We start from the raw sequence: 20,952 nt of genomic DNA, 5'->3' as shown, positions 1-20,952 counted from the left end.
GTGGAGGATCTGCGGCATAGGATGCTGGGGATATAGCAATGAACAAGACAAGCCTGTCCATGTATGGAGCTTACAACCTAGTACTGGAGAAAAAAGCACAGTAAACAAGTCAATGAATGAATAGGCAAGATAATTTTAGATAGCAGCAAATGCTGTAAAGAGACAAAATGTGATGATGTGATACAAAGCCACAGGGAGAGGATATACTACTTTAGATTGGGTGACCAAGGAGGCCTCTCTGAGGTGTTCGAAGTGGTCAGCCAAGTGACCAACTGGGGCAGACCATCCCCCACCCTGAAGGACAAGGGCCAAGGCCCCAAGGCAGGAACTAGTTTAGTGGGGTTGCACACAGACAAAGGGCGTGAGTGAGCAGGGAAAGGACTACGATGAGAGGTTGGCAGGGTCCAATTTAAGAGTACTCAGGCTCCTTTGAAAACTGATGGTAGGCAGTGGATAGAGACAGCACAGAGACCAGTTACAGGAGGGGCAATTGCAGTTGTTCGTGCAGTGGCCTTGGGCTAGGGGCTGCAGCGAAGGAGGAGAATAGAGACACTCAGGACAAATGCTGGTGGTGGAGCCAACAACACCTGCTGGTGAATTGGTTGTAGGGGTTCAAACATTGAGGAAACAAGGATGACCCCTAGGTTTGGAGCCTGGGAAACTGCGTGGATGGTGGTGGCGAGTACCCACGGGGGAGACCAGCAGAGGAAGAGACAGAGGGTGTGGCAGTTGGAAATCTAGAGTTCTGTTGGGCCAGGTTAAGATTGAGACACCTCCTAGGCACACAATTTAGTAAATCAGTAGGCACAACATATGTCTGAAGCCAGCAAACCATTCCAATGAGGGCCTGCATTTCAGCCATTGTTCAGAGCTGCTGTTTAATGCCAAAGGTTTGACAGGATCTTGGGAGAGAGGATGTGGGTGGAAATTCACAAAATGCTCCCACATTAAGCCCTGGGGCTCTTCAACATTCAGAGTTCTTGCAGAGAAGTAAACAAGAGAGTAAGGTGGAAAGACCAGTGGGTCAGGACGCACACCCCGAGAGAGGGATAGGTGGCTGAGTCACAGTCAGCTGAGAGTTTAAGGGGTGGTGGACACAGAGTGACCACTGGAATGACTGGGTAGAGGCTGGGGGAGACGAGGGGTCAGCCTGATTGGAGGGAAGTGTGGAGGTGAAGCCAGAGACAGTGGAGCAGAGAGAAGGGCTGGGATCCGAAGAGGGATGTGGGATAGGAAGAGCATTTTAAAAGAGAAGATAACAAAGCATGTTTGCTGGCTAAAGGAAGTGATGAATGAGAAAGGGAGAACCAATGAAGCAGAAAGGAGAAGGCATCCATTGTCGGGGCCAAGGCCTTCCAACAATGAGTGGGGTGGGATGCAGAGCAAAGAGGATACCTGGCCTTTTGTGGGTGCAGGGACACGGACAGGTCTGGTGGTGGGAGGATGCTGTGTCACCTCCCTAGTCCCGTCCCTGCCGCAGCTTCCTTGTGACTGAAGCAGACAGAAGCCAGCGGACGTGAGTTCAGTAGGTGACTATGTGTGTGAGTGAGTGAATGCATGAGTAAGTGACAAAATGAGAGGGCAGACACACTGCATTTTCCATCTGCCTTCCTGTCCTGTAGAGCCAGTGTATTGGCACTGGGTGGTGGGGGGGGGGGGCGGTGGAGGCACGGGGGCCCTTGTTGTGCAGCCAGCATTGACTTGGCTTCCTCCCTGGGTGCCGTGAAACCAGGGGTCTGCCTACACCAGCAGTAAACGGGAGCAGGCTGTTGCATGGCAGGGTGCGAACAAGAGCTGGAGTAGGAGCTGGGGCCTGTCCTGGTGCAAGCTCCATTGCACAGGTGGCACTGAGCTATGTAAAGTCTTTCCCTCTCTGGGTAGCAGTTTCTTCATGTGGGAAATGAACAGTCAGAGTAGATTATTTTTCAGTTTCTTCCTTTCTCTTTTTCTGTGCTTTTTTCCTGCTTCCCTCCCTCCTTCCCTGCCTCTCCCACTTTACATGTATTTTTCTGAGCCTGATTTGAGTTGGACCTAGTCTCCCGGCTAAGTAACTTGCTGTGTTACTGCACAAGGCCAGCCAGCCTGCCAACTCCCTCTGCTTCCTCCCCCTGCCCCTCCTCCTCTCTTCCATCCCTCCTCTACTAGTGCTTCCTCCTTCTCTGGCAGGGCAGCCCCAGGGCCAGACCCCAACCAGGGCTTTAGAGCTTTATTTGAGCATGTTCTTAATTAATGGGGAAAGAATAAAAGCTAGCATTCCTTGAGTGTTTCTTACACACCAAAGATGGTACTGAGCGTTTAATGTAGTACATTATCTAACTCAATCCTCACAAAAACCCCAAGAGATAAGGACGACAACACGCCCCATTTTACAGATGAGGAAAGCAAGGCTCACAGAAGTTAAGTGACTTGCCCAAAGAGACATAGCCAGGAAGTAGGGGGCAGGGCAAGGATTTGACCCGAGGCTCAGAAGTTTCAAGCCTCCCTTTCAAAGTCTGGGAAGGATACCGGGAGCCACAGAGGCACTCAGCAACGAGTTTCAGAAAGACAGGTGGATACGGACGGACGGGATCTCGGGGTTGGCCAGAACCCGGCTTTGTCATGGGAATTCTAACTGCAGAAAGGGATTGCCTGAAGTGCAGAGCACAGAGCCTTGCGGTCAAGTTCTGCCCCTCACGGAGGTGTGATCTGAACAGCCACTTCACCGCGCCCCCAACCTCCCTCTGTGAACCGGCAGCGGGAGGAGTGCTGCGCAGGAGGGCCGTGGGCGTGAGGGGCATGGCATGTGCGGAAGGACCAACTCGTGTGCCCGCTTGACTTGGTGGTTATTCAAGGGCATTCCTAAGTAATTTCTTTGGTAAATAATCCTTTTGTAAAGCCAAGAATGCATTCACAGAAAGAAGCGATCTGATTATTTTCTGTAAATTTATGCACCAAGTTTGCTTAAAGTGGCAGCGTTGGGATGGGACGACAAGACCCGCAGAGCAGCTCCCAGGACAGATTTCCCCAGAGGCTGGTGCCTCCAGGGCCTCTCCTGCCTCTCCTTCCCCAATTTCCAACATCTCTCCCCCAACACACACACACACACCCCTCCCTGACGAACATGCCCGGGAGCGTGAGCCGTTTAGGCACAGGAATGACTTGTCAGTGGGACCCCCTCTGCCCCCTGACCCCATTGACCCCTCCTGGAGCTCCTGCATGGAAGGTCCCGGCGGCAGCAGTGGAAGGGGTTCAAACCTGGGCCCTGGAGTCACAGCTCCCAAACTCCAACAACCACCCCCCGCTGTGTGAGCATATGCAAATCCCTAGGCTCTAGTTCTTTACCTGGAAAATGGGCATAATAAGAACATCTGCCTTCTGTGGTTCCTGCGAGGGACAGGCTTGTTAGGGCAGGGGTCTGGTATCTGGTGGAAAGGACCCTGCTCAAAACGATGCTGGCTGAGGGCCCCTCAAGGGAAGGGCCTTCTGAGCTCCCACTGTCCTGCCCCGGCTCCACCTGTTCCCCAGGGCTCACCCAGTGCCAGCCCCGCATACCCTTCTCTCCAACCCCAGCCCCACATCCGTGCTCCACCTCACGTCTCACCTATGTGCCTCCAACAGGAAGTGAATACTCTGGCAATGCCTATGGCCACACCCCCTACTCGTCCTACAGCGAGGCCTGGCGCTTCCCGAACTCCAGCTTGCTGAGTAAGTCCCTCTGGGCCTCTCAGGCCCTCTGCTGTGCAGGGCCAGTGGGGTGCAAAGCTGGGCCAGAGTCATCTCAAATCTGGGAGGCCCAGGTTAGAGCAGGGCCTGGGGAGACAGGTGTTACTCATAATTCCAGCAGGAAGGCAGTGTGCCAGGTTGTGGCCAGGTGGTTTGGGGAAGAGGGCAGAAGGAAGACTTCCGTACACCATTCTTTCTCTTAGTGCCCAAAGCCACGTCTATGAGATCCTTCTTTTGAGTAGAATCCAGGGCTTAGGCCTCGGAAAGACCAGGGTGGATTAAGGAGCCTCAGAGTAAATGCCCCACCTCCAGGGGCTCCCAGTCCGGCCACGGCAGACGCTGGTGGGTGCCATGCGGAGTGCCTGCTGCCCCCTGCCTGGGAGTGTGCTGATGGCACCGAGGGCTGTCCTGCTGCCCACATCGCCCATCTAAGTGGCGCACAAGTGCTCGTGTGGCAGCAGCACAACCCTGCACAGAAGTCCTCTGTTCCACCACACTCCTGGAAGTTGGCTTGAGATGTGGGCGGCCCTCAGAATCTGGGTCTGGAGAGTGACCCGCAGGCTGCTCTGCACCCCTGTTGCCTTGGGGCCTGGGCTGCGCAGAGAAGCTTTTCAGAAAACCAAGCCCCACAAGTGCGGAACTTGAGGAATCCTACTCAGTCTCCCCGAGGGATGAGTTTGAACCATCTGGGCCAGAGAGAGGCAGTGGCACAAGCGTGGCTGTCCCTGCGACACCATCGCGGGCCTGGACAGACCGTCCACTCCCCGAGACGCCCCTCTGCTGGCATTCCAGAAATGGCTGGGAGGGTGGCCGACCAGGGCTCTCTCTGTTTGCCGGATGACTTCACCTCCAGCCACCTTCTGCTGCGTTTAGCCAGAAAGACTGAAGAGGCAGAGATGTGTGGGGGTGGGGGGGTGTCAGTCACCTCCCTGCAGAGCGTCCCGCATGGGGGCTGTCAGTGCACAGCCCCCACTGACCAGTCGGGACTCGAATCCCTCTGGTTTGGAGGAGGAAGTTTCTGCGACCTCGTAGTTTGGGCAAAGCAGGGGAACCCCTAGGGTCTCCCCGTGTGCGTGTTCTCAGGCTTCCAGGTGTGACTGCTCCCTGTTGCCCTCTCTCTGAAACAAGGGCGTTGAAGGTCACAGTAATCATAGGGGGAGGGACAAGAAGCCACCTCCTCATTCTGGCCAGAAACTCAAAGGTGAGGTCAGAGAAGGAGGAAACAGGCTGAGAGGAGTTAATCTTTGATGATCAGATAGGCCAGGGGGATAAATGATTAACCTGTGCTGTCTTAAAGGTTAGCAGATGCAAGGAGGCTGTGGTACAATTTCCCCTTCTGACCAGTGGTGTTATTATTTTTTTGGCATGCCCAGGTTCCCCATATTATTACAGTTCCACATCAAGGCCGAGCGCACCACCCAGCACCGCCACGGCCTTTGACCACCTGTAGTCGCCATGGGGACAGTGGGAGCGACGGAGCAGCAGGAGGACCAGGTCTGGGACAGGCCCCAGAGAGTCACAGAAAGGAATCTTTATTTATTACATGAAAATAACCACAAGTCCAGCCTCATGGGTCATACTCCCTGTGTGGCTGACTTAATGAACCATGAAAGACAGGATGACTTTGGAGAATGCCAGACTGTCCTCCAAGATTCCTCAGTGAGTGCAGGATTCCCAGGGAGGGACCTCCCATCCTGAAAGACACAGAACTGGAGAAATGTGGAGAGAAGAGGGAGCGGCAGAGTGCCTGGGAGGGAGGGCAGACTGGCCACAGTGGGCTTGGCGGCCCAGGGTGGCGCTGTGGCTCTACCATCAACACACTCTAGTGTTCCTGGGTTGTTAGCACTTCCGTCCAGCCCACAAGTCACAGCCAGTGCAAAGGCTGTCCCCACAGTCACCCTCAGGGTCACTCCTACCAAGCCGCCTCAGAGTTGAGGCTCCTGCCGTCCACCTCCCCAACCCAGCCTGCTCTGCTCCTCCTGCAGCTCTCTCTTGGCCACCAGCTGAGGGCTGGGTCCAGTCACCCAGAAGCTCCACCCAGTGGTCAAGGGGCCTTCCCTCTGCCTGCTGCTGTGATGCACCAGTGCACCCGGCTTCTCCTCTTGCAGCTCATCCCAGAGAGCAGCCTCTTACAGCTGGACACAGACTTTCCAAAGGGCCCTGCTCAGAGCAGGCAGAGCTGCTGGGGACCCGGGCCAAGCCCCTCGCACCGGAGGAGGTGTGCTGCCTCCTGAGCCAGCGATGCAGGTTCCCTCTGCACCTGCAGCTCCTGCCCCACGGCCTGACTGTAAATACTGTAAATGCAGCTCTGCGTGGTCCAGCTTCTTTCTGTCCACCCAGACTGTGGCCTCTCAGTGAATTGTCTCCCTGCCATGTTGGGCTTCTCTCCCCAATGCTTCTTTCTTTTTTAACGACCACCACCATTGCCACTCAACTCAATAAAGCATTACTCCGTTTCAGGCTCCAGGGTTGACTGGGGAGGAGGCACTGGACTAGGCTTTGTCCAGAGAATCTCAGGTCCAGTGGACAGTGAGCACACTTTGGGGCCGGGGTGCAAAGGGCCATCTAAAGCCCAGGAGCCTGGCTTAGTATTCTCCCTCCGCCTTACCGTGTTTAACACCAGGCACACCACCTAACCCACGCTTTGACTTCTCCAGCTCTGGGTAAAGGGGGGCATGAAGGAAGCACATGGCGCAGTCCCGGGCCAGTCGCAGATGCCCCATAAGTGGTTGCTGTTGTTCACAGAAACCAGACAGTCGGTGGGGAGGCTGGTGACTGTGCCGGGAGTGGCCATTCACAGAAGCAGCCCAGCAGCCCCAGGATGTGAAGGAGGGAAGTGGGAAGACATTTACTGGGCTGCTGTGCCAGACACAGGGTGGAGGCCTCGAATCAGTGAAGGTGGGGTTAGCCCCAGGTTACCTGTGGAAAAGCTGACGCTCAGAAAAAAAAATCCAAGAGGGGAGGTGGTAGGTTCAGGCCTGTATGGCTGCCAGAGGGTTCTAGATGCAGGGCAGCCATGGAGAGGCATGGGGTGGCAACGCCAAGAAGCAGGGAGCCTGTCGGGACACCGCCTTTCTAATAAGTGTTGGAGAACAAGGGGGCACATACTGCGGTGGCTACAGCAGTCCTGTCCCCAACACAGAGCTTGGCCCCAGGGGTGCCCTGCTGCCCATGTGGACCCTTTCCGTGGGGGACTCTGCAACAAGCAGGACTGTGTGGCGCATTCGACGTCTGGGCACACAGCCACTGGGGTTGTGTCAGACAGAAGAGGAGTCCTCACCCCAATAGCCAGCATCCGGGGACCCAGAGGCTGGGAGGGCAGAGCCTGAGAAACAGGAGAGGCCGGGGATGCTCCCTGAGGGCAGCGTGGATCCGCAGGTGAGGGGACGCTCCCACGGAGGAAACCGGTCCCCGTCGCTTCCCAGGGGACCTGAGATGACATTTGTCCTTCAATAACAGCTTCCCTTTGGCTATCAGCCTGGCGGTGGGACTGAACTCTATATACTTGAGACTCCTCATGATCCTGAGCTCTGGGTTCCTGAGGTCCCAAGGCAGCCCCCACCTGGTTCCTGGGTCCCTGTCCAAAATCACTTTGAGACGCATGGCACCCAGGGAGCCTGCCGAGCATCAGACACTGGTGCACCTGGCTGGACCTGTCCCGCCCTTGAGTGACAAAGGGACTTGGCCTATGCTTGTGCTGCAGGTGACTGGTTCCCTGAGGTGGCCCGTGCACCCGGGACACTGCTCAGACAGTGCTGGTGAGTGTGGTGGGGCCAAGGGCAGTGTCCACAGTCAAACTGTGGGTCCCTTTTGGGACTCAGGAAATGCGTCATCTGTGTGTTGAGGGAGAAAGATGATTTGAGGCACTGACGGGACAAGCTGAGGTGGCACGTGTGGGCACAGCAGAGAAGGGTGTGAGGAGAAGGTGTGGGGGACAGAGGAGGCTGCAGAGCTTCAGCTGGAGGCCTCTGTCTTGGGGCTGTGTGGGAAGGTGGGAAGCCTCAAGGCAGCTTCACGGGAAGGGGGCAGGTTGCCCTGGAGCCCACAGAGACCCCGTGTGGGCCAGGCAACGCCTGTACGGGGGGAGACAGAGCAGCTCGAACCCAACCTGGCCCCACCAGGTGGGGCAGAGCCCATCTTTCTAAGGTGGGCTGGAGCTGCTGAGACCTCTGTGCTTCAGGCTGGGGACGGGGCCGCTGGGAGCCCTGCCTCCAAGGCCGGCCAGCCCTGGGCTGAGTCCAACCCTCCCTTAGCTTCTCCAATATTCCTGCTGTACGTTCTTACTAAAGAACATGAATTTCCTGCCCCTCCTTGCCAGGAACACACTCAGTGGTCGCACAACCTCAGGCAGGGGAGTTAGTTCGGCAGCCCACAGGTTGGGGGCCTGCTGAGGGCTCCCCTCTCCTACTTCCTCCCCTCACACACGCCTTTCCCACACATCCACCTGAGTCTTCCTCACACTCTCCTGGTGTCCTTGTCCTGGAGTGGGTACAGGAAGAGGGGGCTGACCCCCAGTGGCTTGGGGGCTCCCTCCTGGCCCTCTTTCCCCACCCCACCCCCACCCAGTTAACTCCTCCTGTTCTCTGTCTCCTCTCACCCTCAGAAGTGACGACAGCCCTCCCCTTAGCCGTAGTGTCTTTCTGTCTGTAAAACTTGTCCACATCCACCCATTTTCCTCTCTAATTCATGACACTAGCCCCATCGTGCACTTGGGGAAATTGAGAACAAGAGATGACCTTTTCAAGGCCATTCTAAGGAGTTGGGACCATAGCTGAATCTGCACCCTCATCTAAGGCCTCTAAGGCCTCTAAGGCCTTGTCTGGTGGTAGCCCAGCTTCTGCAGAGGCCTCAGGCCCTTTTGCTTTTGGGAGGGGGTGGGGCTGGGGCGGGGGTGGGCAGAGTTTCTGGCTCCCAGCAGGCAGAGTAGTCCTGGGTGGAAGGCCCAGAGGCCAGCCCTTAGGTGGAGGGGGAGAGCCAGGCTGAGCCCATTTCCACTCCATCCTCGGCCCTGAGCCCCGGCTCTCCAGCCCTCAGGGCCACGGGGCACGTCCTCCACCCGAAGGAGCTCCGGTGTGCCTGTGCCCCAGGCTGTGTGTCACCTTCCGACAGGAGTGACCAGCTAAGCTGGTCTCAGCTGTCGTTCTGGTGAAAGCAAGGGTCCCCCATCCCACAAAGGCGGCTGACTGCCTCTCCCTCCCCTCCTTCTCTTTCCTTTTTCCTCTTTCAGCTTCCCATTCCAGCCCCTTTTCTGCCAGGTCCGAAGTAACCACTCCTTTCCTGCCACCGTTTAAGAGACCTTTGCATCTCCAGGGTGTGGGAAGGGCTCTGAGTCCCTGCACATGATCAGGAGATGCCCTGTCCATCCCCTTCTCTCTGGCTTCCCATTCTTCTCATTGCTTTCTTCTCTTCCTCTGGGTCCTTGGGGTGCTGGGGACACTGCACTGGGGGCCTTGACCTCCTGGTGACAGACACCTGCTCCCTCCTCTCCCCTCACACATACACATACTACCATCAGCCCCCTCCAGTCTCTAAGCCCCTCACACAGAGCTGGTGCCCGGCTCCTTAGAAGAAGAAGCTGGGGGAGCCAGGCAAGGCCAGGCCTCCTCCAGTCAGCATCCTCTGTGCACAGCAGCCTTTCTCCTCCCCTTTCCGGGCAGTGGAGGCCAGGTCCCAGCTGAGAACAGGCTTCCTGGAGATTTGGAGCAGGGGCTCAGGTCTCCTGGGGGTGGGAAGTGGGGGGCTGGGTGGGGGAGGGAGGTGGCCCAGCTCCTCCATCTGCGCCCGTGGCAGCCGGCCAGGCTGGGGAGTGAGGCGCTGCCTGCGGCTCTCCCAGGGAAATGTGATTTCCCGCGAGTGAAGCGGACTGTGCAGCGTGGAAATTGGCTCTTTTCTGAGTGAGCAGCGGCTGCTGCGGAGTCTGTGGGCCGGGCCGCGGGAAGCCGCGCTGGCCCCTGGAGTGCGCTGGGAGCAGCCATGTGCTGAGAACTCATTAGGGATAAATCAAACCAGCAGCAGCATGGAGCCAACATCGCGCCCCCTCCATGCCCAAGACCCCCACTGCCCTGAGCTCCTCCCCAGGAAACATACTTCCCGTGTCAGAGAGCCCAGGCCCACGTACCAGTCAGACACAAGCCACCCTAAACCCAGGAGCCAGCCTGGGGGAGAGATGTATGTATTTACAAATAAATGTTTGTTTGCTCTATGTTTGTTTGCTTTTGGGGGGTGGTGTCATAGGTAGTAAGCTTAACTGACAACAAAGACCTTGCTAGGAGCCTGGACTGGGAGCTCACCTTCCCGCCACCTCATCTTTCCACCACCCTCCAGCTGCCTTTTCATACCTGCCCCTGCCTCCTGGGCACCAGCGGGGAGGCCCTAACTGTGGCCCACACAGATCCCCCCACAACTACCTGCTGGAGAGATAAGAGGCCCAGTCTACCTACCTGATCCCCAGGGACCTCACTGCAGCAGAACAGAAAGTGTCTGCAAGGGATGAGCTCGGTCTGAATGGAAACTCAGCTCCCACCAAAGGGAAAGAGACGGGGCAGAAAGAAGGGATGACTCCTGGCAAAACCGGGGTGGGGGAGGGGCTGCTCCTCCAGCCATTTCAGGGACTGAGCCGTGGGGGTCCTCGGGGCTTGTTAGTTACAATCATAGTACCCAGCCCCTGTCATAAGGTCTTCACCTCCATTCCCCATCCCTTCTGCTAAAGAGCCTGAGCCTGGACCTGGCACCCTCCGCACTGGAGCCTCCTGGGGCCCTGAGTTTCCTCAGCTGTGGAATGCGAGGCTGGGGCCAGGGTGACGTGCAGCCCAGCACTGTGACTCCACAGTCACCTGGGTCAGTGGAAGGCAACGCAGCCTCGTCTGACTGGTTCAGGTATGAGGCCCTCCTTCCCCCAAATTCCCCAGGTACTTTTCCGCTAAACCACAGGCCAAAGCCACGTTCTCACATTTGGAATCCCATCTCTGTTTGGGGTGGGGGTGAGGGCCCTAGGGTGCTGCCTCAGCTGGCTGAGTTACAGCCAGGTGTCGAGAGCCTTCCAGCCTGGGGCAGACAACAGAGCCCACTGACTGCAGGTGGTGCAGGCTGGGCTCGAGAAGTCACACTCATTCATTTGGAAGTCTCTCATAAACCACCTACTGTGTGCCAGACCCTGTGGCAGGCAGTCAGAAGAAAACAAGATGAATCCAGTTGGATTGTTATATCCCCCACGAAAACAATAAACCAAAGACAAAACAAAAAACCCTTGGAGCTTAGAAATGAGACTTTCGTGAAAGTAATTTACAGAGCAAGGTGGGACAGCAATGACAGGCATGAGAGGTGTGACAGGAAGTGCTGTGGGGGGCCAGGTGGTATTTGCAAAGCCCCTCAGGCCCCAGGCCTTCCTCTGCCATTCTCAGCTTCTCCAAGGAGCAGCCACCAGCAACCGACTCCAGACTCTAAACCTCGGGCCTAAAGGCTTCCTGGGAAAGGGCTTCCCCTCGTGTTTCTGTGTCTCAGGGAGGGCGGTAGGCAAGAAATACATGTCCTTTCCCAAATACCTTCCGGCTCGGCCTGGCCCCAGCCTGGGCACCCAGACGGGGGCTGCACTGGAGGACTTGGGCCTTGCTCAGACGGTGCGCAGGGAAAGGGTCGGGGGGCTTCCCAGGGCCTTAAAACAGAGTGGAAGCTGCCCCTCCCTACGTGATCTTGGCTGGTCCCCTTCTCCCCACCACAAGACCCTCCTCGTGAGGCTGGGACCAGCTCAGCCATGTGACCACAGGTCCAGATGCCGAAGGGAAGAGGACAAGGGTCCTGGACGGACAAGGGGAAAGAGGCACAGGAGGGGAGACCGGTACATGGAGGTGGAAACTCAACTGGCTCTTTCTCCCCATAAGCTCCAGCTCAGGGGTGGTGACAGTGGTACAGGCCTTGGGGACAGGCCTCACTTCCCTGGTCCCTTCTATCTCCATTTCCTCCAACTCTACTTGGAGGCTGGAGGGAGGGCCTGGGGACTTTGACACTGTGGGGGGAGCAGGTGCCCCTCTGGCGGCAGCCGGCCCAGGGTGGGAGCTGGGGGTGGCCCGGACCCGGCTTAGGACCCATCTGGGCATGTCTCCTGCTATGAGGGGCTGAGGTGGGGGAGGGGAGGGCGGGGAGGTGAATAAATAATAGGAAATAAAACTTCATGAAGCAGAAAATAAAAGGCAGATTATACAGATGTGGCAATTTGAAGGATCATTGCCTCTGTCCTCTTTTTAACTGCTGCATCTGGAGTTTTGAAGCCGCTTATCCTCGCCCTCCCTCTGCCAGGTCCCCGCCTGGCTGGAGTCCCCCACAGGGCCAAGGCACGCTTGGGGACAGCACCTCCAATGGCTCGGCTGCTGGCATCTCTTCGTACCACGAGAGAGCGCACCCGGCCCTGGATGCGCCTGTGGGGCCGGACGGCGGGGAAGGTGGGCAGGGTGAAGCCCCGAGAGGGGGCTGTGGCTGCATCTGAGTGAGGAAGGGGCGCGTCTCTGACAGCAGAGTGCTGGCCAGGACAAGGGTGGTTATGGGGGGTGTGGACAGGGCAGGGATGACAGAAAGAAGCCCAGTGATCAGGAATAGGGTGAGGATCTGGGCTGGCAGGACGAGGGGTCCCCCTTGCTAAGGGGGTTTGGAGGAGGCTTAGCTGGACGGAGATGCCTAGACCTCTGTGTCTTCGTGCAGGCAGCTTTTTTCTCATCTTCATCAAAATTCATTTGTTAAGCCCCAATTTGACACTATGCCAGGTGCTATATAAACAGACATGGTCCTTGCCCTTAAGGAATTTCCAGCCTAAGACACACACACACTGACATTTTGTTGATCTTATTTTAAATATTCATGTATTCTCCACTTGCTCCAGAGAGGGCCTGAGACAGCTCACAGGAAGTGCACGCAGTAAATCAGTAAAATACTGCTGAGAAACGAAGCACCAGAACCACAGGACACACGCAGGGAGGGGTCTGCTGCGCCTGAGTGGCCTCGGGGCGCTGCACCTGGGCCTGAGTCTCTCTCTCAGTGACCAGGTCGAAGGGCTGTCTGGTCACTTACCTGATTCGTTTGCTGGACACAGGAGTCATTGCTTCTTTGTGCATATTCCTTCCAACCCTGTCCCTGTCCCTGTCACACCGGATAGGGACAAAGAGATCAGAGAGCAGAAGTTTCTACCCGACACCAGAGGTGAGGTGGAGTCCTCTCTGGCTCTAGCCTCCTACCATCCTGGAGGGCTGTCTTTCAAAGCAGTGGGCAAACGGTGGTCACAGAACCATGACCATGAACAGGGAGTCAGGAGGAGACGACGCTTAGTTCAGACTCAGGTATAACAAGTAACATCTGCACAGAAAGTGACCACTTCCACGTCCTGCAGGCAGTTAGAACTGCAGGTCTGAAGTTCAGAGCAGAGATGGGCAGAAGGCTTAGACAAGGACAGTTTGCAGAAGTTCCCTGACGCCCTAAGGACAGCAGCCCCCATGGAAAGGCTGGGTTCAGGGTGGGAGGAGCGAGGAAGGAAGGCAGAGAACAAACATATGAGTACGATAGAAGAGCCAGGGGCACATGGAGTGCTGGGCCCAAGGGAGGTAGGAGCCCGAGGCCCAGGGTTTTCCACCCGAGGTGGGAGGTGGCACGCCCTGTGGGGGGCGGGAGGCGCTTAGGGATGCAGCGGGTGCCAGACTGCCGAGTTCCCACCCTCGGGAAGCTGTGTTCTCTGGGCAGCAGAGAGGGGGAAGGTTGGGAGGGGTGGGGAGGCGGGTAGAGAGCTACAGATTCGGTGTGATGCCGAACGACCAGGGAGCAGGGCTCCAGCAAGGCTTCCTGCAGGAGCTGGCATCGGGCTGTCAGTGGGCTCCTCCTCTTCCCACTCCTGGGAGGACCTGGAATTTCTCCAGAGCAAGTCCTAGGCCCTGTCCTTTGCGGGGGTTGCCTCCACCCCACCCCACTCCCATCTCAGAAAATGGGTTCTGATTACCTGAAGTTCCTTACCCCAGTGATTGGCTCAGAAATGGGCCATGGCCCAGGGGAGGCTGTTCAAAGAAACTCTGCTCCTGGACTTCAGTTTGCACCCTCCAAGGAGCAGACATTCCCTGTGGGCTGGACTTGCACCCAGAAGAGGGGGTCCTGGGTCTGAGCCATCTTGGTACCACCAGGGGACCATTCCTGCCTCCTAAGCCTGGGAGATGGAGCCCAAGGAGCTCCAGAGTAGGCTCACCTGACCTGGATGCAGACTGTCTAGTTATCAGAGCCAATCCCTGCCCTTTCCCACTGAAGCCCAACCAAGTCTTGTGACTTGCAGCACCCGGGCAGGCAGAGCGGTGCGCAGAGGCCCAGCCTCGATCAGGACTCACACGTCTGAGGGTGCAGCCCCAGCAGAGCCCAGCGGAGGGGAGGGTGCCTGTAGTGAGGCCCACAAGGCTGTGAACTAATAGATAACTCTCCTGGCCAGGCATTGTTCTCAGGTGTTTACATGCAAAACTTCATTTAGTCCTGCAAGGGCTGTGTGAGGTAAGCAGTGTTATTATCCCCTTTTATAGGGAAGCAAACAGGAGCAGAGGAGGCTAAGGCACTGGCCCCTGGGCTGACATGAGGGACAGCTGGACTTGCTCCCGGGCAGTTGACTCCAGGGCCTGTAGGTCCCACAGGCCATGTGGCCGACAGGCCAAAGGTCGCTGAGAGGGGAGGAGGACGAATGTTGAGAAGACACTGGATTTGATGATGGAGGGTCATCAGTGACCCTTCTTGGCTACCCAAGAGGTGGCATTTTAGGGAGGGGTGGGGTGGAAGCCAGTTTGCAAGGCGTGAATGGGAGCCAGGAGCCAGATGAGGGAGAGAAACAGCTAGAAAGACCATCTTTTCTTTCATGATGGTGATACTTAAGGTGTTTGCAAGGCGAGATAGTGAAGGGGTAAAAATTAGGCCCAAGGACCTAGCCAGGACCCCTGAGGGAGACGGGCTCAGGGTGTGGGCAGAGAAGCGGGTGAGCTGTGTGAGGGCTCAGGGCAGGGGTCAGTCCTAGGAGAGTGGAGAGCACTCCTGCCTCCAGAGAGGGAAGAGGAAGGGACAGGTAAAGGTGTGAGCCACAGGTAATGGTGAGGGGCACCAGCACCTAGAAGAGCTGGAGGCGGAGGTGTTGGCAGAGGTGCAGCAGGGAGAGCAGGACATTCAGGAAACCCGGAGGCACGTGGGAGCACATGGGGTTGGGGAGGAGGGGCAGGTGTGGGGCCGGCACGTTATCCCAGGGTTCCAGGCCGCCATCTTCCTTTCCCACTTTTATTTCTGACCTTCGACTTTTGGAAGAGTTGCACTAATAGCACAGAGCATCTCCAGCGGTTTTCAGACTCTGCCAGCTGGCCTGACATACTCAGGTCATCTCGCCTCCTTAACGCAAGGCTTCTCCAAGCACTGAGCATGTCCTCCACCATCGGAGAACTACACTCCTTCAGGTGAGGTCCCTTAGGATCTGGCCTCAGCCCCCTTACCCTGTGCATCCCTCAACCTGCCTCCCCACGCCCCCAGCCCAGCTCCTTCCAACTCAACACACCCACTTGTCTCCATCTGACTCTGGGCCCCCAGAGAAAGGACCCAGGCCGAGGCCTTAGTGACATTTTGTTCTTCCCTGGTGCCTGGCGATCAACAGACTAAGGAGGTCATCAACAGAAAGCCAGACGTAGCAGAGATGCGGAGTCAGGGAAGAGTTTATGTCAGGGTTCCCACCCGGGTCACGACTGCTCAGGGCTCCGGAGCCTGCACTCCCCTGGGTGGGAAGGAGGAACTGAAGACACATTGCCACCAGCCTGAGGAGGCCGAGCTCATCTCTAAGAACCTGTGCCCCCCACCCTCCTGCAGAGGTGAACCAACCCACAGCCTGTGGGACAGTGGGGAGGCAAGAAGGTCAGACGTAGGCCTGTGGGCCTGACCTGCCCCACACCCAGGACTGGGGTTCTCTCCACTTCTGTAGGTCACCTGAGACAGTTCTGTGGGAAGCTCTAGGCTGTCCCCCTAAGGCCCCAGACATTTTTTCCCTCTCATCTGCAGGATGATGTTGAAGTCCTTGCCCTTTGCATGGTGGAGACATGTCTGGGTGCTGGAGGCCTGGCCTGGGCCACTCCTGGTTCTGGTATGACCAGACAGACTGACTTCCTGCTGTCAGTGAGCCAGGAGCAACAGCAGACACCTGGGCCCAGGAGCCAGGAAGATGCAAGCCCGCCTCCTAGTGGCCACCTGCCATAACTGCAGCCCAATGTCCCAGTCTCCACTCACTACCCTGCAGCCCTGGCCCAGGGCCTGGACACCATCACGTGGCTCTGTGGGCCTCACACACCCAGGTGAAAGGGAAGTGCCAGTTCTGTATGAGCAAAGAAGCATGAAGTGTTACCCATGTGCACACATGCAGACGAACCTCTGCCTTTTATGCTGGTTTTAGAAATAAGGATGCATTCTCAGTGAGGTCAGATAACTCATCCGAGGCCATCTAGCTTAAGTGTCAGTCCTGGGTCAAGTCATGTCCACCCAGCACACGGCCTCCACCTCAGTAACACGAAACAATTGAGCTCCCCTGTGTGGTTACCTGCACCGCACATCAGTTACCCAGGGGCCTTGGGAGTGCACGTCCACACCCGGAACTAACCCTACTGAACCCGAGCCCCTGGGCACAGGCAGGAAGGTGTCTTCAGCTCCCCCTCACAGCAAGATGATTGCTCCTCTGCCACCAGCTTGGGACCAGAGGGCAGATTGTCACTTCTGGGGAAGTCAGGGACACGTTCAATCATTGTTTGGCCCATGAATTGGTCAGTGTTACTTGGGAAATGAATGAATGAACAAATGAGTGGGTGAGGTCCCCTCCAGTGTGACAGCAGATGTGCGACTGCTGCACACACACACACAATGCTCTACACACGGGCACAGGCAGGCATATACACACACAGACACACACAGAGACACATACACACTCACAGACATTCATGTGTCTGCACATGATCCAGGGGATCCAGCCTGACAAACTCCAGGTGGCCCCAACTGCCCAGCCCTCCCATCCTCACACACTTATGCACACCTCTCTTCACTGACCTGTATTTATTGCACACCCATTGGGTGCATGGCTCAGCCCCAGGGCCTGGTCAGACACCTCTGATCCCCAGGGGCCAACCCCACTTGGGAGAGTTGCAGGCCCCAGGGCTGGTTACAAGCATGAACATGGAGGGGAGGAGGAGGCCCGGCGGGGAGGCTGGGGAGGCAGCACGCCAGCCAGCAGGCAGCAGGCGGGCAGCAGAGAGGCCTCTTGGCGGCAGCCTGTGGGCACACTTGGCTGAACAGAGACAATGGTGGCTGCTCCTCCAGCCCAGGCTCCTTCCCACAGGCACAGCCTCCGGTCCCTGAGTGTCCAGAACCCCCACCTGCCCCCTGCCTCCGAGAACAGGCTCAGCTGGGAGCAGCCAGAGGGCAGCTCAAGGGCACTTCTCAGGGAGTGCAGGGGTGCAGGGGGGCATGGTGGTCCTGGGGAATGAAGCTTTAAGGGATGGAGTATGTGGGAGGGGGTCTGGTCTTCAAACTCTCCTCAGCTGCAGCTCCTTCCAAGACAGCCCCGAGGGGGTGGGTCACCACCTCTTACTCTCAGCCTCCCCAGGGGGCTGAACCTCTTTCCTGGTCTTGGGGACCTAACAGCCCGTCGTCCAGGGCTCCCCTGGAGCCCCCACCACTTTTGAGCCATTGGCCCTGTTCTGTTGATTGGCAACTGGGCACGGGAGGTGGGGAGCTCTCAGCTGCCCTGATGCAGGGCCCACTGTAGGGAAGGGGAGACAAAGGCACAGCCCCAGTGTCAGTCAGCCTCCCTGAGCCCTGAGGCCTGCCTGCCTGCTTAAACGCTGTCCCCTCCCAGGGCAGGGCCGGAGTGACCCTGCTCCCTCAGTCACAGGAGACTGGCTGGGGTCTTCCAGGGCCTCTCCCGGTAGGTCACCTGATTCCTAGAGCAAGACCACCCCCAGGACATAACTGCCCAGAGGCCTCTGCTGCCCCGGGCTCTCCAGGAAGCTCAGGGCCCATCATGCTCTGCTTCTCCAGCAAGTGCTGAGATGCCCCCAGGCTCAGGAAACACAGCCACTCTGGATTTTGGAGGAGTGGAGAGTGACAAGGGACAAACTCTGGGGGTGAAGCCAAATATTTGGCTTCCCTCCTCCCTCGGGAGGGCCAGGGACTGGGGCAGCAAAGGACCTGCCACAGGGGGGCAGGCAGAGCAGTACTGGCAAAGCTCAGAGAGGGAGACGGGCTGTCCTCCAGCAGTGAAGGGAGGGCAGGGGGATCCTGGCCAGGGGGCCACTGACAGGGGCTCTCCAGAGAGTTTCACCCCAGGTCCACGTCAGAGCAGGGGCCAAAGTCTGTGAGGTGACACTGCTTCACAGCTGATGGCGGTTCCGCTTGGGAATAATCTTCCGGTAGGTTCTTCGCTCTGAGATGTTGCGCTTCACCTTGGCCGTGGTGGGAGCCTCGTCCTGGTGCAGAGAGGGGCTTGAGTGGGACTTCTTCAGGCTGGGCTTGGGCTCCTGGGCGTCTCCAGCTTCCTTCCCCAACTGCTCCTCCCACAGGTCCAGGTCATCTGAGGGGCAGTGCAGACGGGTCACCAGCAGCTGCGTGTACATCTCATAGCGGGTTTTCTGCAACACACAGGTACCCCTACCTTAGCACCATGTGGCCCCAGGTGGGTCGGAGGCTGGAGCCATGAGGGGCAGACAGTTCACATGTGTATAATGCTATGGTGACAAAAACTTCTGCAGAAAGAGGACTGGATCAACAGCTAGCATCTGTGTTGTACCTGCAACTAGTGTTATCTGGACAGCATCATAGTAACGCTGATGAGCCAAGCCTTTACTAACAGCCCATACCACTCAGTGCTGTAACTGACATCTCCCAGACACGGAAAGATCTGTGGCCCACCAGGCAGACCTGAGATCTGCACAGCACCGCATGCACACAGCCCATATCTGCACCGAACCCTTGTTGAGTCTGAACAGCATTTTAACATTGGCATTTGGGGAGTGTGATGCCAATGGCTCTCATGTGCTCAACACTCCTAGGGCCTCTGTAACTAGAACCTCCAGATATGGTTCCCAGTTTGCTCAGTGCTCTCCCACCCTCCATCCCACGAGGTCGTCATCCCAGCCTGGGAGGTTGGGTGGGGCACATACCACCGACCCCTGCTTATAAAGAAGGACAGGAGGCCTCAACTGCTACAGATCCTGCTGGTCGGTGGTGTGGAGGGGCTGGAATCCTGCAGGCAGACCTGGGTCCTGTCAGAGAACCAACCCTGAGGCCTCTGGGAGGTGTTGTGCTCACAGCCATGGATGCAACAAGCCAGAGGACAGCCAGGCCGAGTGGCATAGGGGCCCAGTGGTACAGCCAGCAGGAGACACTGATGCTAGCTTCTCTGGTTTCTGCCTTTGGATCACCTTGGACCCCTCCGCTGTCACACTGCCCCTTGCCTTTCCTTGCTGCTTAGGTCCTAGAATGTGCACCGATGTCAGGCCAAAGCAGAAGTTGGGCAGGAGGTTGGGGGTTAAAACATTTCGAATTGATCATAGAACTAATAAAGGTCATTCCTTAGTTAATACCGTAAATGACTAGAGTAGCATGTAAATTTATCAGGTCTGGACAAGTTCTTTGATCTCTCCATGCCTCAGTTCCCTCATCTATAAAATGAGGGTCACAGTCCCTACCACAGACTTTTTAGTAATTTAAGAAGATAATCTATGCAAGTAATACAAGCTCTACAAATACAGTCTATAATCAGGTAGGTATTAGAAGAAACAATTCATCTAAGTACATTTTTCCTTCAACTTAGGAAAGGTCAAATACACTCTTAGGAGAAAAAGTTATATAAATAATGTTCCCTAACAGTGTGTCAGACAAGCGGCTGGTCTGTGGTCCCAGAACTCAAGGACACACACCCTGCGCAAGCACCTATGTGCAGACATTGCACAGGAGCACCTGGCGAGCCTTGAGACACGGGGGCCGAGGCTGCAGTGCCGGATGCGGCCACGAGGAGGAGGGCGTGAGCCGATGTCTCACCTCGTGCTCCAGGTACTCCTTCCGCAGGCGGTATTCCTCCAGCTCCCGGCTGCGACCCCGCCGCTCAGGTAATTTCCTTTGCAAATCCAGCAGGTCGTCGGAGGCAGCGTCCAGGCAGTTTTCGTGGGATCGGTGCTGCTCTTCCTAGTAATAGGAGCCAGCGGGGGAAGCAATCCCGAACTCCCCCTTCCTTCCTGGTGCACAGCTCACCCCACCCACTCCGTTGCACATCCCAGAGCTAGTTGTGCAGCTTCATCACTTTCCCGGGCCCAGGTGTTCAGCAGCCCCTCTTCCTCCCCAGGCCAGGTGCGCAGCCCCGCACTCCCATCATCTCCGATCTAGTCCTCCAGTCCGTATACCCCCTTCCCTCGCTGTCCCAATCCCTCCCCGCGGACATACCAGCGAGCTCTGGGCTGGGCCCACAGGCAGGATGGGCCGCACGAACCGGCGCTGGGAGCCCACAGCCGCCGGGAAGGGCGGCGCAGAGTGCACTGCTGCGGCCAGGTTAATCCGTGCGATCCAGGAACTCATCTCCTTGGCGGTGCTGAGGGCAGCAAGGCCGAGAGTGGGTCCTGTGGCCTGTCCCGCCCTCACCTCCCGTGCAATCACAGCAGTCCAGCAGCGAAGGCAGGACTCAGAGCCTCACAAAGCCAGAAGCCATGCAGCTAGCAGAATGGTTGACCTCTTGCTGGCTGTTTCTCATTCATCAGAGGAAAATCCAGGAAGGCAACAGATTTTATATCAAATGCCAAAAATACCACGTTAGTGATTTCCTGAAATCCTCTGTTCAGAACCAGAAGGCGGCTCTGGACTTACAAGGAATAGAGGCGCAAGTACATTGGTAATGTGGGCCATGGGCACAGGGCAGGGAAGCAGGAGCCCTAGACCCCTTCCAACTGTGCTAAGGTTTGCTGGTCAAGATGGCAGCTCTCATCAGGGCAGGGCCAGCAGCCACCAGAGGTGGCCAGGCTCAGGGGACAGGAAGCTGGGGCCCTTCTGCTTGTCATCCAACCCAGACTCACGGTGCCTGGAAGAGGTAGAGGCGCCAGTCAGCAGTCCGCAGCTGGAAGACGTATGGCTTCTTGGTGTAGTGGGTGGCCGGCGTGGCCAGCGAGTGGTGCACCCCCACAGGCTCGTCTACCATCTGCCCCATCAAATTTTCCCCCTCGGGGCCATGGTCCTCTTCCTGCC

General features: G+C 57.2%; 2 protein-coding genes across 9 annotated transcripts in view; one reads left to right on the top strand and one right to left on the bottom strand.

Moving 5' to 3' along the window:
• Positions 1-8,551, top strand: part of PAX8 (paired box 8) — a 55,298-nt gene extending 46,747 nt beyond the window's left edge. For 6 of the 7 annotated variants that reach the window (XM_045828769.1, XM_045828767.1, XM_045828765.1 and 3 more), the window contains 2 exons: positions 3,598-3,684; positions 5,076-8,551. In XM_045828769.1, coding sequence (XP_045684725.1) covers positions 3,598-3,684; positions 5,076-5,152 — 164 coding nt within the window. In that variant the 3' untranslated portion in view covers positions 5,153-8,551. The remainder of the gene's footprint in view (positions 1-3,597; positions 3,685-5,075) is intronic. The other variant, XM_045828763.1, reaches the window with a different exon arrangement.
• An 8,210-nt stretch (positions 8,552-16,761) lies between these two features.
• PSD4 (pleckstrin and Sec7 domain containing 4) overlaps positions 16,762-20,952 on the bottom strand; it is a 32,056-nt gene continuing 27,865 nt past the window's right edge. For both annotated transcript variants that reach the window (XM_045828230.1, XM_045828231.1), the window contains exons 14-17: positions 20,784-20,947; positions 20,161-20,305; positions 19,762-19,905; positions 16,762-18,350 (exon numbers count right to left, since the gene is read on the bottom strand). In XM_045828230.1, the coding sequence (XP_045684186.1) occupies positions 18,093-18,350; positions 19,762-19,905; positions 20,161-20,305; positions 20,784-20,947 (711 nt within the window). In that variant the 3' untranslated portion in view covers positions 16,762-18,092. The remainder of the gene's footprint in view (positions 18,351-19,761; positions 19,906-20,160; positions 20,306-20,783; positions 20,948-20,952) is intronic.

This window comes from Phyllostomus hastatus, unplaced genomic scaffold (assembly GCF_019186645.2).
Source record: "Phyllostomus hastatus isolate PE091 unplaced genomic scaffold, TTU_PhHast_1.1 phas_scaffold_78, whole genome shotgun sequence".
In the NCBI taxonomy this organism is placed as follows: Eukaryota; Metazoa; Chordata; class Mammalia; order Chiroptera; family Phyllostomidae; genus Phyllostomus; species Phyllostomus hastatus.
Note: the sequence above shows the minus strand (reverse complement) of the source record. Positions and strands in the feature narration are given on the sequence as shown.